At 37.1% G+C, this 17,271-nt stretch overlaps 2 protein-coding genes across 7 annotated transcripts in view; one reads left to right on the top strand and one right to left on the bottom strand.

The window, feature by feature from the left end:
- Positions 1 to 8,740, top strand: part of USP37 (ubiquitin specific peptidase 37) — a 39,598-nt gene extending 30,858 nt beyond the window's left edge. For 3 of the 5 annotated variants that reach the window (XM_087920546.1, XM_087920547.1, XM_087920545.1), the window contains exons 20-24: positions 1,550 to 1,613; positions 3,331 to 3,446; positions 5,382 to 5,451; positions 6,241 to 6,379; positions 7,196 to 8,740. In XM_087920546.1, coding sequence (XP_087776672.1) covers positions 1,550 to 1,613; positions 3,331 to 3,446; positions 5,382 to 5,451; positions 6,241 to 6,379; positions 7,196 to 7,271 — 465 coding nt within the window. In that variant the 3' untranslated portion in view covers positions 7,272 to 8,740. The remainder of the gene's footprint in view (positions 1 to 1,549; positions 1,614 to 3,330; positions 3,447 to 5,381; positions 5,452 to 6,240; positions 6,380 to 7,195) is intronic. The other 2 variants (XM_087920549.1, XM_087920548.1) reach the window with 1 other exon arrangement.
- Positions 7,196 to 17,271, bottom strand: part of VIL1 (villin 1) — a 45,291-nt gene continuing 35,215 nt past the window's right edge. For both annotated transcript variants that reach the window (XM_026708102.2, XM_087920550.1), the window contains exons 19-22: positions 16,059 to 16,247; positions 15,803 to 15,871; positions 14,151 to 14,288; positions 7,196 to 13,054 (exon numbers count right to left, since the gene is read on the bottom strand). In XM_026708102.2, the coding sequence (XP_026563887.2) occupies positions 12,941 to 13,054; positions 14,151 to 14,288; positions 15,803 to 15,871; positions 16,059 to 16,247 (510 nt within the window). In that variant the 3' untranslated portion in view covers positions 7,196 to 12,940. The remainder of the gene's footprint in view (positions 13,055 to 14,150; positions 14,289 to 15,802; positions 15,872 to 16,058; positions 16,248 to 17,271) is intronic.

Here is a 17,271-nt window from a genome sequence, read left to right as displayed (position 1 = left end):
AATTATATCTTTGAAAAAATAGTTCCAGAGTTAAGAAGAATAGTTTTTGGAAAGTTTTGCTTTTGTTGTCTCCTTTGACATGATATCCATAATTAAACTATTTTTCATTTTACTATAATCCTGCTCCTTGGATGGAATTTTTGTTAACCTATGTCCCAAAGACCCATGAAACCTGCACAAAACTCCAAAAATATAAATAAAAGCAATTTAATCACAATCCACAAATACTAATAAGCCCTATCTCTCATTTTATTCAGCAACTCTCTGAAACAGCCAGGGTAGATCATAGCTCTGTTTTGATTTAAGTCCAATCTATATGATAATAATACCGAAGTTTATCATTTATTCCCAGGCTGAGCAGGAGGTGCAATCAGAGTTCTGACCTGGTGCCTAGAGGCTGTAAGAAACTAGATTGAATGGGTGGGAAACAGCATGCAATGTAATCATCAGCAAGACAAAGCTAGCACATAATTACAGCCGTTGTAGCACACTGGGGTCATGTGATCACCATTTGCAGCCTTCCCAACCAGCTTCTGACCAGGGGTGGGGGTGGGGAGTCAATGGGAGAGGGCAGATTGGTTTAATGATCACAGGAAAAAGGTAAATAAAATTGGGTGTCATCGTGTGATGACTCACTTAACAACCACAGTGCTTAGTGATGGATATTCCAGTCCAACCTCCAGTTGAGGTTGTAAGTTGGAGACTACTGATAGTTTTTAATAGTTTAGTTTTTAATTCATTAGGTTTTATGATCAGATCTTATGATTTTATTGCTTCTAATTTACAAGAGGCCTAGAATCAAAAGAGCAGGCAGAATAGAAATATTTGTAAAAAAAAGGATCAACGATCAAAACTGAGAACACTTAATAATTAAGGAAAGATAAATTATAGAATGATGTGCGTATGAGAAAAAAAACAATGCCTCACTTTTTTATTAGAAAGAAAGATGGGAGTATGTGAAAGGTGCTTCTTCAGGCATAGCTTGGAAGGCCCCGTCTGCACAAAGTCAGTCAGTATCGTAAAAAAAAACACCAGCAGAGTATAGCCCTTCTGAGATATCCTTCATTTCATTACTAGTTTCTTCAAATGTTTCTTATACATATTGTATAAATATTTACAAACGCATAAAAGAAACAAAATGGACATGGAAGCACATGTGAACAGGTTAAGAAAGAAGAAAAACTTTCAAATGTGTTTGCCCATTTATTGTTTACCAGTGAAAGGAGAGGCACCTAAACCTACAGAAGCCATGTATCTGGAAACCTTTGATATTCTATTTTTTTCCTAAATGAAGGCAATTTCTCCGATACTGTTTATTCAGGTGTGTGTCCTCAGCTAGATTTGAGTACACCATACATTCCACTACACAGAGAAAAAAAATTGTCCTTGGACTTTGTTGGGAAGCAGTTCATATTCTTGCTGAGAGCGTGTGGTAAGATTAGGGACTTGATGGGTTGCATACTAACCTCATGCAGTATCAGTAGGAAAAATAGAGCAATTATAAAAACAGGAAGTGTCTCAGAGAACTAAGCTTGAATCTCTACCCCAGCAGGAGGCGCGGGAACAGAAGGAGGATGACGATCTTAAACGTGCCACTGAATTAAGTCTACAAGGTGAGATACAGAACAGAAAAATGGACATCTTTTAAAAGCATAATTTAATTGTTCAGAGTAAGAATGAAATTTGCTTTTGTACAAGTAAACTAGTGATTAGCTCTGAGCAGGGATGGGATTCAACATTTTTAACAACTGGTTCTGTGGGCGTGGCTTAGGTGGTAGGCGTGGCTTGGTGGTCATGTGACTGGGTGGACGTGGCTTGGTGGTCATGTTATTGGCTGGGTGTGGCCAACTCAATATCACTCACATCGAGGCACACATCTCACCTGGCCTCTCATGACCGTGGGGATGCTGCAACAGTCGTAAGTGTGAAAAATGGTCATAAGTCACTTTTTTCAGTGCCATTGTAACTTTGAATGGTCACTCCACACAAGCAAAGTGCCAGCAAAGGAGGAGGAAAAAACTCCAGAGACGTTCCTGAGACAGGAAGTCTAGTCCTGCCAAGAATGAAATAAGGTTTAACAGAGAGGCAGTTTCTGTAAGCAACACCAGAATGTTTTGTTCCTGCCTTCCTTACAGGATTAGGCCAGTAATTTCTTCTAACAACCGCTTCTCCGAACTGCTTAGAATGTTAACAACCGGTTCTAGTGAATAGGTGCGAACTGGTAGAATCCCACCCCTGGCTCTGAGCTTGAAAAGTAGACATAAGTGGCTTCACAGAACCCCCAAATATTCCCAGAATGTAATTTTCTAATTTCAGTAAATCTCTTACATCATTATTTTTATTTTAAAATATTAAATTGTTGTCTTTTCTGAACCAAATGGTACATACAACTTCAGTGGTATGTAATATATGTCCATGAATCCACATAAAACTGAATAGGAAAAAGTACAAGTTGGCATCAGATGTTGTATAGGGAAACTACAAACAAAAATAGTTAACGTTTTAGCCATTGGTATGAAGTGGATATACTGCTGGAGCCCTGTAAACAAGCAGAATACAGAGTCTCAGCGGTTTTCAGTGGCTTCTCCAATCTGTTTTATTTATACCACAATTTGACTACATCTTACTTAGCATACTCGACTCTATTTCATAAATCCTAAGTGAGATAAAAGCAAGTAAGTCTGCCTGGGATTCCTAATTTGCGAAAAAGGAGAACAAGAGGTTTCTGCTAAAAGATTTATTGGTTCTATGAACTGTAGATTTAATTCCCTGGTGTTCTTCTCAGGTTTGATGTTCTGCAAAGAAAGTTATAAAAACTAGCAAGAGTTATGTATTTTAATTCAGTCATGGTTCCAAAGTAGGACTAGTTTATATAGCAGTGGGAAAGGAGCGGTAATTTTTTCAAAATATTTTAAACATTTTGCTATGATAATTCACTGAAACTCTTTTAAGTGAAGGTGTTGTATAAGAGCTTAGCATACATTTTCTGTTTCTTGCAGCATTGTATCATGTTTTTTTTTCTATTGATGCAAATCAATTTATGTGTTACTTTGGCGTCTTAGTGCAAAAACATTTAAAAACTGCATTTTTGGAAAGAAAGTTTTCCCCTCATAAACTGATCTGTTTACATTCTAAAAATCCTAACTTTGTACCCATTGTATATTTATTGCTTGCTCTGGCATAGTAGATTATTTCCTTTAATAAAGAGAGGTTAAATAGTTTGTATTTCTAGTGAGATAGTGCATCATGCACTGGAATGTAAAGTTTTGTCATCTCTGTTTTATGCACAACATCAGGAATCTTATGCAGTATCCTTTTCATGCTGTTTAGAGTTTAACAGTTCTCTCCTGGATAGTCTTGGTTCTGATGATGACTCTGGGAATGAGGATTTTCTAGACATGGAGTACTCTGAAGCGGAAGCTGAGGAACTGAAAAGAAATGCTGAGGTGATGATCTGGGAAACCAGGGGAAGAATACTAGCATGTTTAACAGGTGGTAAATGCTTAAGCAAGGTTTTGTGGCTTGGATAGTTCAGTCCGCATAATACGGCACACTGGATCATCTTTATTAAGCTCTCTCAGTGATGACCAATGGTGAGCAATATGAATTGTTGATAATATCGGCCCTTGGAGATGCAATTCCAAATCCTTACTTCAGGATGGACTAATTACTTCCTAAAGTGAAAAGCAAATGTGTTTCCCTCATGCCCAAAAATATTAAAATATTCCTTGGAAACATGAAGTGACTTTTATCAGCTAGTTAAATTAGCCTGGATAAGGATAGCTTGGCTTTGGCTATCTGGCTACTGGCTCTACCCTAACTTCCATTGGTACAAAAGGGATGGAAGAAAAATCACAGGCTTTCAAGGTACTGTTACTGTAGCTGAAATCAATAAAATATAGTTCCAGTCTAACTTGTGGAGTTGGTTTCTTGGTCTGGCCTAGGCAAGCCAACAGGACCAACAATGCATATTTGGTGAGGGTGGAGTTGGAAATGGAGCTTATCTTACTCCATTTTTCCTCCTACCACAAGGTGCTGCTCTAATGAGAGTACAGCAATGGTAGACAACACATTGGGAAATTCCAGTTGGTTTCTGGGGTCCATTTCCTGCAAGGTGCCGGTGTTGTGTTCTTACCAATGATTATTTGATAGGAAATGATAACATTTCATTAAAATGGAACTCTGCCTGATATGTGAATTATTCTGATGGTTCTAAACAATTGAATTATGGATTGGTTTCTTACCTTCTTATATTTCCTCCTTTTTCTTTTTTGCCTGCCCATGTACTTTAGCCAGGGTTACGCCTTGGAAAGAGAATTGAGAGGCATAAGTTGCATTCCAGTTGAGTTACCATTACCTGCCTTTCTATTGTGTAGGTGAAGAGGGAATGACAAGCGGATGGCACCTTCCTATGTTTATTACTGCACAAAGACCTTTGAATTGTTTTTTGTAGCAGAGCCCTTTAACATATTTGTCCAAAGATTCTTGTTTGCATTATGCCTGTACTTTCATGTTGGATGTCTTCCCTCAAGGAAGGAGATTAGGGTATAATAACCCCTTCATTTAGTGAATAACAAGTTGATTATCATTGACTAAGTAGTAATATTAGTGATCCTTCCTAGTTTAGCACTCAGTGTATTTTAACCACACAATGGGAAATATGTATTTAATAGCAGAGTGTTTATGAACTAATAATAAATATTTTTTTCTGTGGTGGAGTAAGGAAAAATGTGACAGTTATTCTGAGTGGTGTCTGTGATTATAGTTCAATCTAGGAGAAAAAGATATTGTTGATTACACTTCGATGAATTACAGGTAGTCCTCGATTTATAACCACAAATTGAGCTCAAAATTTTTGTTGCTAAGTGAAACATTTGTTAAGTGAGTTTTGATCCATTTTACAACTTGCCAGTGTTGTTAAGTGAATCATTGCATTTGTTAAGTTGGTAACACAGTTGTTAAGTGAATCTGGCTTCCAAATTGGCTTTGCTTGTTAGAAGGTTGCAAAAGCTGATCACATGATCCCAGGACACAGCAACTCATAAATATGAATTAGTTGCCAAGTGTCTGAATTTTGTCAACATGACTATGGGGATGCTGCAATGGTCATGTGTGAAAAAGTGGTCATAATCACTTTTTTCAGTGCCGTTATAATTTTGAATGGTCACTAAATGAAGTGTTGTAAATCAAGAACTACGTGTATTTAACAGATCTTTTAAAAATACATTTTTATAAAGCCTGATTTGAGTTAACTACAAATTTGAAATGAAGTATTCTAGTGTTCGATACAGTGTGTCCTAAGTTTGCTATAAAGTCTCATAAAGTTAAATGTCTGATATATACAGAAGCAAACTAAAGCTAATAGCAGAATTCTTTCACAGACAGGAGAGCTTCCCAATTCATATCGTCTCATTAGTATTGTAAGTCACATTGGAGATACATCCTCCTCAGGTAAGAAAAAGGCTGTGCTTTTGATCCTTATTGTTTTTCAAAGTTGTGTTTGGAGGCCTTTTCAAGTAACCAGAATTCAAAATGAAGAAATGCAATAAAAATAGTTGATTTTGTATGCTTGATTTTAATCTATCCATCTGTCCCATCCATCATATTTATATGGCTGCCTATCTCACAAAACATGACTCTGGGCAACTTAAATAAACACTATAAAATTAATATAAAAAACAACCAACAGTTAGCAAATGTTGATATTATGATTAAAAACAGTTTCCAGACAAGTTTTACAGAGTGAGAGATACCATTAAACAATTTGTTATTAATCAATAAATCTGGCATATAAAAAGATGTTGAAGCACAGTAAAAATGAGTCAAATTTAAAATAATAAAAGCAAATTTGTGTGCAGAGAATGTCATTTATTAGATACTGCAGCCTGTATATTTCTGCATGAAAGACACCAGAAGCCCAAATGTTACAAGGGGCCTGCCTTCTCTGCCATAGCACCTTCCCTAGGGAACATTCTCTCTGTAGCAATTAGGATGGCTGGTCTTTTGTAAGGCCCTAAGGACTTGGAGCTCCAAGTGTGTGAAGGCCCCATCCTTTGCTGTACTAGTGACTGTCAGTTGTGGTATCTTCCTCAACTATTGTGTATTTTAATTTTTTATATTTGTAACAGGATTTTTTTTTTAAAGTTTGAAACAGTTCGCCTGTCAAACTCACTTATTGAGATGGACAGCACACGAATGAATGAATAAATAATTCTTTTTGTCTGTTTCATTATGTTTAAGGTCACTATATTAGTGATGTATATGACATTCGCAAGCAAGCATGGTTCACATATAATGACCTGGCAGTATCAAGAACTCAAGAGGCCTCTGTCCAGAGTGATAGAGACCGAAGTGGCTATATCTTCTTCTATATGCACAAGTAAATATTTTTATATTATTTACTGTTTGCATGTTTTATTTCATTTCCATCCTTGTGAAAAGATGAAAAATACTCCTCACCCTCCCACCCCCACCCCATTTCTTAGCTCTTGCATGTTTTTTTCAGTATGAAAATTGTAGGAAACTGAAGTTTACAGCTGTTGCAGGGAGAATATTGTGTTAACATAGCCTTCTACCGTGTTATTTATGTAAAGAACTGAATAGACAAGGTGGAAGACGATATTACTGAAACCTACACTGTAGAATCGTGGGTTTTATTCAGATTTTCAGCTTGTGCATCTTGTGGAAAAATACCAGAATGAAGACCAGTTAACAAGAAATAGTTCTTAGAACAAGGGATGAGTTCTTTGTGAATTCTTTAGGGACTGGAGAGGTACCAGGCTCAAGAAGAGTCTCCAACTGGAATTAGTCAAGTATTGGCAAAAGTATTATAGTAATTTGGAGCCATCACACGAACTGGGGTATTGCAATAAGGGCTTTTGGCATTGACTCTTTAAGAATTCATACCAAGCCTGACCAGCCGGATTTTGAATCATGAAATAAAAGTTTGGGTGTGTAACAGAGAAAGAGATAAACAAAGAGTTTACGTTTTTAATTCAGAAAACAAACCTGCATTTTTTCCAGATGTCCTTATGAACATCTCTGTGACTGTATAAGAAGCTAGATTATACTGTACCATGTAGAATCTCTATTACTTCTTTCAAAACATTCCTTTTAAGTGCCATCTTGGGTACATCACATGCCTTGGCTGCTCTGTATAGATTCTCTTAGGTTCCTAATGTGTTCTGTTCTCTAGGGATATATTGGATGAATTGCTTGAAACAGAAAAGAACCCGCAACTGCCTGGCACAGAAGTGGGGAGGCCAGTCTGAAGAACAACCCTTTACCTGAGCACAAAAGAGTTAAGAACTTTTGCCTAATGCACAGGAGACGCAAACCTGAAGACTTCAGGGCATAGTTGAGAGACACGCTGCTTCAGATATGAAAGGGCCATTCCACCCCTTTCTTTGACTTCAGCAGTTAATCTTCTGTTATCCTGATTTCTTTTTATTGTTTGGGTTTTGTTCTCTGTTGAGCTACTCAAATAATTTTATCTGCAGTGGAGACGATCAAGCTACAGAATTTAAAAACTTCTTCCAAAACTTATAAAAGCATAGTATGAGAGAAGACCACAAGATCACCTGTTATTAACAAATAGAGAAGGCCTCATACATAGGTTGACTTTCTTCCTACAGAAGAAGAAGGGGGAGAAAAAAGCATAAGCTATACTACAGTTATACAATGCCCTGGAAAGCGCAAGTGGCTGATTGGTTAAATGGAAGGATCCGTCTTTTGCTAAAACAAATGGACTTAAATACCTATGATTTGTAACACTCCAGAATCCTTCATTTTCATCACTTCAAATAATATATACATATATGTATATTTTAACTTTTTAAAATTTTTATTCTTTCTGAAGGCATTAGTTTCCAAGTACTGTCATTTAGTTCCCTTTGCCCTTGAGTGCATGGGTGTGTATATATATCTCTATATTTCTTGTGTTTCATGGAAAAGTTGCACTGGTTGGGTGGTGATCGATCGGCAGTCCCTTTCCAAGCTGATGCTAATCAGTGAATGAAACAGAAATAGTTCAATTCTGCACTGGCCTGTGCACTGTGCTTGAAAGTGGGCAAGTAATATGGTAACAGGAACATGGAAATATAACTGAGTTTCGTCTCGTGGGGTTGATAAAAAATAACTCTTAAATGATTAGCATTTGCAAGATTTTTCAGAGCAGCAGTAGAGGAGTTTACACACTTAAAAGTGTTTGAATATCTTGCTTATATTGGCAAAAATTATATAGAAATTACTTGTGCCCAACCCTCATTTCAGTGTTGGAAGTTAATAACTATTATCCCATTTTCACTTTCATAGCAATGAAATTGCTAATAATTGAGATGTTTCTTGATTTGCTTCATAGTAAAAATATTTTCTTTGAAAAAGATAGCAGCTACATGGGAAAATGTATTTTACCCCTACTTGTTGGGGATTTTTCTGTTCTTTACTATTAGAACCTTCTGACACTATGTTTTGAGAATAGACATGAGTCACATAGACAATATAATTATTTGTTGATGAAAGGTTTAAAGATTATTGATAATTCAGGCAGTATTGGAGAACTCTAAATACATAAATATAGAAGATACCAACAGAGTAAAATGCTATCTGATGTAGAAGATAAAGTTCTCAAAAACTACACTGCACCAAAGCATAATATGCTAACTTCTGTCATAATTTTGTACTGTTCACAAAGGTATTTCAGTGTGTTTTTAACAAAGAATAAAGAGATTTTCTTTCTAAAGAAGAGTATCTCAGAATGTGATAGTCTTGATTCTAGAGTAAGGCTAGCTCTCTGTTAATGAAAAAACCCTTCAGACATTTGACAGAAGCTGAAAAGAAGCTGCATTTCTATTTGCTTGAGAAGTTATTGGTACAATTCAGGAAAAAGCAGGATTTGTAGTGCACTGATAGCTGAACTTCCATTCAAGTGAATGGTACTGAGTCATTGGTCCATCCTCTGCCCCACCCAACTCCAGATACATCCTAGATTTCCTTATGAATGGACTCTGTGGGGTGGTGGTATTTTTCTTCAGTGCTTGTGGTCTCTTGAGAAGGGGCTGTGGAGAGTTGACGCCTTTAAATATAAGGGGAGGTGGCAAACTCAGATTCAGGAGAAAATTAAAAGTACTGTATATTTTGGAGTATAAGATGCACCTAGCTTTGGGGGAGGAAAACAAGAAAAAAAATCTGCCTCTGCCTCCAAGAATTTGTTTCCTTGCAGCAAACAGCCTGTTTCTGCTTCAGCACAGCCTGATTAGCACAAACAGCTGACTGTTGGTTGGATCGGCCTCCCGACAATCAGCTGTTTCAGGCTGCAGGGATTGCCATTGCCGATTGCCGCCTCTGTGCGCCCCATTTTCGGCCTCTGCATTCCATTTTCAGCTTCTGCATGCCCTGTTTTTGGCTTCCACACGCCCCATTTTCACCCCAGGTGTTGGGGATCAGAACCGGTGGAAAAAGGGGCGTGCTGAGGCCAAAAATGGGGTGCGGAGGCCAAAAATGGGGCACGCGGAGGTAGCAATAGGCAGTGGCAATCCCTGCAGCCTGAAACAGCTGATTGTCAGCAGGCCAATCCAACCGACAATCAGCTGCTTGTGCTAATCAGGCTGTGCTGAAGCTGAAAAAGGCAGTTTGCTGCAAGGAGGCAAATTGCTGGGAGGCAGAGGATGGCGGGTGGGGACTGGCAGGTGGGTGGGGCTTTGATAACATTCGCTGTATAAGACAGATATTTCCACCCATTTTGGGGGGTGGAAAAAGCGTCTTATACTTCAAAAAATACAGTACATCTCCCATTCTCCCTTCTGGCAGAAGGTGGTGTTAGCTTTCATTTCCTGCTCTGAATGGAAGGGTCTTATACAACCCATTGTAATTATGCAGTTATGTTTTTGGTTCCATACTTAACAGTGAAGCCAAATTAACTAATATATATGCAGTTTCTAATTTGGTGTCTTCTATAATAGAATGCAGAATTGCCCTTAGTGTGTAACGACTGATTTGCTTCATCTAAACCTGAAAAGTATGTAGCCTGAGATAAATTTATATACCTTTGGAAGAAGAAAATTCTCATTCAGTAAGAAATGGTGACTGTTACATCCTGCCTGGTTTGCATTTTACAAATCAGATCAAATTCTGTGGCAATGCAATGAATTTGTGCTGCAGTTCATCTAAGTTTTAATATTTAACTCTGACACTGATGGCCATACTGGATTATATTTAAGCCCTCATATTAAATGGTTTATCATATTTCCGTTTGAGAAATTATACCAAGGAACCTGGAAAATCTCTTGGGAACCTGAACTGCAGCTGCTAGTATTTTTTTAAAAAATGCTTGTTTAAAAAAACAACTGGATTTAGTTATACTATGTTTCTGAAACAGCATGATATGGCACAACTCTAGACATCTTAATTCTAGGATTATTGATTTTAGATTTTGAAATGAGGCCTAAAAGTTCATCCAGTAGTGGATGAACTTCAGTGTATTTTAAATTCCTCTCTTCCTTTCCACTTATACCTGTCAAATCTTTTTCCTGCACTTATTTTTTATACAAGAAATAGCCATAACATGTTTGCACTAAATAACTAAATTCTTCTCAAAAGTGAATCAAACCTTGTGCGTACGTGACATTTAAAAGTAGCTCAGGTAGCTTACTTTAAAAAAACAACAAAAGTTTAGAATTCTGCAATTATAGAATATTAAGCAGCATTGCTTCTGTTTGGATAAAACCTAATATTCATACGTGACAAGGTGCAAACGTTTCAGGGACATTTCTCTATTCTGAGATGCCTTTTCACATTCTGAGGACCTGACAGCATTTAAGGATGGCTCTCTGTATTATGAGTCTTTGTTGCTAGATGTGCTAAGAGAAAGCTGCTTGCATTGCAACAAAGTAAAAGGCAAAATAATTGTTTTTATATTGCATAAAATTAATATTTCACGATGAACTGAATATTCTGGAAAAAAAGATCGCCATGTGTTCCTGAAAAAGAACAGTTAGGGTGCTTTTTAAAACTAACCCGAAATAGAGAATTAATAGCCCATGAATGAAAATCAAAGAAAGTTCATAACACTTTGCTGTTGACCTGCAGCAGTAACCTACTCCTTTGGTTTTACTTTAAGAAGTTACTTTGTAAAATCTTGGTGGAACAAATGAAAATGACAAGGGTTTCTTAGGTGCATTGAGAAGATTGCTTTGATTATATGTTGGGAATCACTTTGTATCCCTTGACATAATGTGGAGCAGCAGTTTTCTGTGTTTTAGCAGACCTGTTCTTCTCTTCCTCAAAATTCTGCTTTTATTCTTTCTTTTTAAATAATGTGTAGATCAATTTCTGAGAAATTAAACGCTCTTTATTAATGCCGAATCTGATTTTTCTTTCCAGAGCAATGCAGTGCCTTACTACTTTTCTATTTGTCCTTACTGCCATTTGATTGCTGTTTTTCCTCCACAAAATTGGCACTACAAAAATCATGGTATTTTTTTCACGTTGATTTTGCTTAGATATTCCACATTTTTAATTAATTTAAAATCTGTTCTTGTTTGTTTTAAAAGTACATAACTGTGTTGGAGAAGATTTCACTGTATATTTAAAAAGATACTAAAATTCATTATGGAAAAGAAATGTCCATTAGCATTGGGGTCCTTAATTTTCAATAGCTGTCATTCTCTGAAGGTAAAATTACTATTGTAAGCTGCAAAATGTCAATCCCGTTTGCTTTTTCTTTGAGGACAGATTATTTCTGCCAAATGGACTAGGTATAGTGTTAACTTTAAACTATATTTACAATGGCAATGGCCTGATGATAAAATGGCCCAATTCTGTTCAATTCTGTGAGTTAGTGGTGTGGTAACTTGCCGTTTACAAACAAGGATAGCTTCTCAGTTTTTATGAAGAAGATTTATTTGCACTGGGATACATTTCATAAGAGAACAGTGGTTCCATCTGGAATGCCTTCTGTTTTATGGGTCACCTCAAAGACTATTTTGGAGGCATCTTCTTCATTGGCAGTTGAAAACTAACTATAATCATGTAGACAGCTATGATCATAGATAAGAACAGATTAAGGCAGACTTGGAGGGTCAATACTCCTGGACTGTTATATTTACTTCTATTGGCAAAGCTGTGTTTTTAAGCAGCATAAATTACCTGCTTTTTAAGTCGTTTCTGGCCAGGTTACAAGATTGCAATGTCCTTGCATCGATTTTGGTCCAAAGTGTTTTTAAAATTCCAAATAGGAAAATCTTTCAAGGGCAGTTGAATCAGAAAAGTAGCACTGATTCGCTCAGGGAGTCTCCCCAGATTGGACAAAATAATTGAGAGTAACTGGAGTGTGAGAAAGAGGCAGTTGAGAGATTGCAAAAGAAAGTGCTACAGCATGTGCAAAAGGGAGATAAACAAGAGCAATCATCAATGGGTGGAGAATTGGCACACCTGACTTGTGGTGCAAATAGGGGTTCCCTATAAAAAGAGGCAGTTGGAAAATTGTCATTCAACAAGTGAGGTTTTGATAGCAAAATGTATGGGCCTCATTCAAAATCCACCCCAGCTCAACCTCCTTTTAGGAAAAATGGTGGTGGCTTTTTTTTTTCTGTCTTCCACTAGCAGGAAATCCACCAATTGCTTTCCTGTACCTGTTCCACAATAAAGTTTTAGGGCAGCCCCATTTGCCAGCTTTATCACTAAGTCAGATTGGAATTTGGCTATTGAGAAAGTAAATGATTCCAACATAGTTTTGGGCAGCTTCATAACTGGAAGAAAGTATGTTAAAGCAGCTGTTCTGAGTCTGCACTAAGATTATCTATACTTTTTTTTAAAAAAAGGAAGCCCTTTTGTCTTTGAAAAACTGCTAGTAGAAAATTCTGAATGCTTCCGTTATCAAGCTTTTACCAAAAATGACATTAAGGTCTGCAATGGCTGAAAATAATGGCAGGCATATTTCCATTTAGAAAAGTCCTTTTTCCTTCTTGAGAGACATTTGTTTCCATGAAGCCAGTCCTGCAAAATCCCGTTGGGACATTCCAAAGATCTGAAAAAAATCATCCTCTGACAAGTATTGCTGTGGAATGGAAGAAAAGCACATATGTGATAAGTGTCAGCTAGTCTTATAAACAGCAAGAAAAGTAAATGAAGTAGATGGGGTGTCAAACTCGCATCCTCATGGTAGCGTCATGTGACGTATCGGGACTTTTTCCCCTTTGCTAAACCAGGCGGGATGGGGCCAGCATGTGATGCATCTGGCCTACGGGCCATGAGTTTGACACCCCTGAAGTACTGTATATTATTAAATATAAGGCGTTTTTTCCCCCCCGAATCACAATGGAAGTAACATTTCTATTCTAGTATGGTTTTGCATAATTCTTTGTAAGCTGCACTTGCCAAGTGTGTGTTTGCAGGCATTAAAATCACAGCAAAGATCAAATGTTTACGCGTACACCAAACTAAAGTGAGAATATTCTCATTTTGTTTCATTCATGTTTTACTCACATTTATTTTTAACATTTCTGAACCACCTATCTCAAAGAGGGACTCTGAACAGTGTACAATAAAATGTCAAAATATATTTTAAAAAGTACAGGTAATTCTTGACTTAACAATAGTTCATTTAGTGACTATTCAAAGTTACGATGACACTGAAAAAAGTGACTTATGACCATTTTTCACACTTATGACCATTTGCAGCATCCCTGTGGTCATGTGATCAGAATTAGGATGCTTGGTAGCTGACTAATATTTATGACTGTTGCAGTGTCCCTGTGGTCATGTGATTACACTTTGCGGCCTCCTGGCAAGCAAAGTCAATGGGGAAGCAAGATTCACTTAACAACTGTGACAAGAAAGGTCGTAAAATGGGGCAAAATGCACAATTGTCTCAGCAACATAAATTTTGGGCTCAATTGTCACAAATCGAGGACTACTAGGTCCATGAAATCTAAAACGTTTGAATTAAACTTTTAAAGTTAAACATTTTAGGAGGAGGCAAGAATAGTGCTTTAACTTCATATCAGAGTAAAGAAAGTTCCCAAAGCCATTTAATAAACTTCGTAACGAGCAACTGTTTTTTATCCTGGATTTTCAGCAAATATCAACAATTCCTCTTGAAATGCCCTCACTGTCCCCATGGAAACTCTGACTATAGCCTTCTGATCTCTCACCTCCTTCCGGCTGGGATCTATGTCCTTGGGAAGGTCTTCTGGAGCGACATTCACCAATTTCTCCAAGGGGTATGTAGAGAATGACAACTTGCCAAAAGTTGTCTTGGCAGTAAATATTTCTTTTCCTTCCAAGATTTCCTGAAATAGAAAAAGGGGAAGCCCCCAAAGCTATTCCCATGTCCATTTTGTCCTTATTTAAATTCGATTTAAAAAAAAGAGTTACAGGCTGGGCTTTTCTAAATTGACTCTTTTTAACATAGATAGGAGGGGCTGTGTATTTGAAAAGGGACAATGCAGTGCAAATGACCAATGAATAGGTTGTGGTTGAGGAACTTTTTGTGAGAATCATTTAGAGTGTCCTTTTTAAAAACAAATGAGTGTCCGACGCAACGTAAAAAGGCAATTTTGTGCTAAAGAGTTGCAGCATCATGGAGTCATTCAGTAAGTGTAAATAGTGAGATCAAGAAGATGGACTGTATGAATTAACAGGCCCCGATGCATTATAAGTTGAATGAAAAAAAACCCATGGCTGTCTCAGTCAAAAACCTTTCAGAGTATTTTTGTAGATTATCAATGCCTAGGCCATGGAACATAGAGTTGGAAATTAGAATCCTTAACAAATTATAATTATTCTGTGTCTCAGTCTTGTTTTGCATTTCCTGTACAGGTTTCCTTGTTTAGCAGCTGCCTTTTTAGTGGCTGCAATTATGATGGTGATGAAAAAGTAACTTTGTGATCAGTTCCCATACTTATGCCCTTCTCAGGTCTGTAAAGCGAAGAAAAATGGAAGTAAGATCATAAGCACAGTTGCGGTTTTACTTAGTGACCACTTCATTTAACAACCAAGATGCCAGTTCTAATTGTCACTAACTGAGGACCATCAATATTCATGAAAAATTATTTTAGGTTTAAGAATAAATCTCCTGAATGTTTATGGAGTCCTCAATATTGCTTGAATGGTGATGGGAAATTTGTATGCATTTAATATACAATTGTCAGAGTTGTAATTTTTATATTTTCTTCCATTTCACTGACTTCCCTGCTACCTTTGCACTGTCCCTCCAAAGTGGCATAAGTATACCAACAAATACATGAATATAATAAGATTTGATGCCCCAGGTGAAAAATGTGCTCTTAGGAGTCCCAAAGGTGTTTTTTCTTTTTTCTTGAAAGCATTTTGTTTCTCATCCAATAAGCTTTTTCAGTACTGACTGTCAGAACTGAACAAACTTCTTGGATGAGAAGCAAAATGTCTTCAAGGAAAAATAAAGTCCAATTGCCTTTTGAAAAAGTACCTTTGGAACAACCATGACCTGGATGACTTGAGTTTTTAGTTCATCAAAGTTTTTGCCGAATGTTTAAATTTTTAAAATAGTCCAACATTCCTTGTTCATTGTATGCTATAAGAGAAAGTTCCAAATCTGAAAAATTAGTTGTAAACTAAGGCCCAGCGTTTTTTGCTTTAAGAATAGATTTGGTTCATATTCCTTCACTTTTCTCTTCAACTGAAAGTAGATCAATGCAGGCTTCACTTCTTTACAGGCACTGAAATAATTTGAAAGAGGATTTCCTATTCTTTTCATAGTGGAAAGCTGCACGGTATCTTGCTGTTAACACTCTGTGCTACTGCTCACCTTACCAGCCATACTTACAGAAGTGAGTTGGTCAAGGCTGTCCTCATCGGCAAGTTCAGCTTTCAGTTCTTCATAGGTTTTCTTGTCCTGCAGGGAGACAGGCAGAATGTTTTTTTTTTTTACTTTATAACTGAAAGCTTAGGCAATGAAAATATGCTACAGACTTTCTCAAAGAAGAACGTTGAGATTCTGAGAAGGAATAGGTCACGTTTCTTCACGCATGGTACAGGCAGCTACCTTTTCCAAGTCAAAAGAAGAACCTTTTGTCACTTACGGTCCATTTGAGAGGATCCCATGCTACAAACCAGCCAGTGAATGTTGGAGGTTCGTTGCCCTGTTTCACAATCACAATTGGAGTTTCTGGGTCCCGACAGCCTGGGTGAGTCCGCAGGTATTCTTGGGCGGTGACAGCCGCTGCTTCTTTCTCAGCCTCGTTTGCATCTTTACCAATCCAGAAGTAAACCTACGCGGGGGAAAATGTCTCTCTGATCATTAAAAAAACTATGTAGCTTGGACCACTGTTCCAAGATTAGAATTACCGTGCTGAAAATGAATCCAGGTATGAGGAACAAGCCCATGCAAGCATAAAACTCAGGTCAGAATTACACAGAATTAAAGCTGTAAAGACAGAACCTTATAAAAGAGGGTTTTTTAAAAAAAAAATCAGCTAAATCCATATTAATGTAAATAATTGAAAAACTCTTTTCTAGAACCTAGTAAGGATAATCTTCAAAACAACTGTTCCATCCCATCTCCAAATTTCCATCTGCCTCTTCTCTAAGCAAGAATGTACATTATTTGGGGAATTAAGATGGAATCTGGCAACACTAAATATAACACATTTAACAAATTAATAGCGAAAGTGACTTTCTGGTATTAATTAAAAAGAGTTAAAGTCTTTCAACAAACATTGGCTGGAAGTATGTTTGTTACAAATTGGAAGGCAGCTTGCATTAATTGAGAATGTGGTAATAAAAGGATATTTATGTCAACGGGAGGTCAAGAGAAGCAAATAATAAAAGAGTGTTTGGAATGGAAGCAGGAAAGTAGATAAAACCACTACCATGACTTTCTTCAAGAGAATCCAAAATACTAGCTCTACCTGCCTCTTCCCCTCCTTCAGGTACACAGGGAAAATTTATGTGATGGAAATAGGTATAAATTTAAGGGGAGCAATTGGGATTCTGAAGCAGTGAAGTATACATTAATTAGAATAGAATAGAATAGAATAGAATAGAATAGAATAGAATAGAATAGAATAGAATTCTTTTATTGGCCAAGTGTGATTGGACAAACAAGGAATTTGTCTTGGTGCAAATGCTCTCAGTGTACATAAAAGATACATTCATCAAGAGTCAAGAATCATCAGGTATGACACTTAATGATAGTCATAGGGTACAATAAGGAATCAAATCATACTAAGAAACAATTTAAATTGTAAGATTGCAAGCGACCAAGTGACAGTCATACAGTCACAAGTGGGAAGG

The sequence above is a fragment of the Pseudonaja textilis genome, chromosome 1, assembly GCF_049901715.1.
Source record: "Pseudonaja textilis isolate UNSWEBS1 chromosome 1, rPseTex1.2, whole genome shotgun sequence".
NCBI classification, from domain to species: domain Eukaryota; kingdom Metazoa; phylum Chordata; class Lepidosauria; order Squamata; family Elapidae; genus Pseudonaja; species Pseudonaja textilis.
The sequence above is the reverse complement of the archived record's forward strand: the minus strand, read 5'-3'. Positions and strand labels throughout refer to the sequence as shown.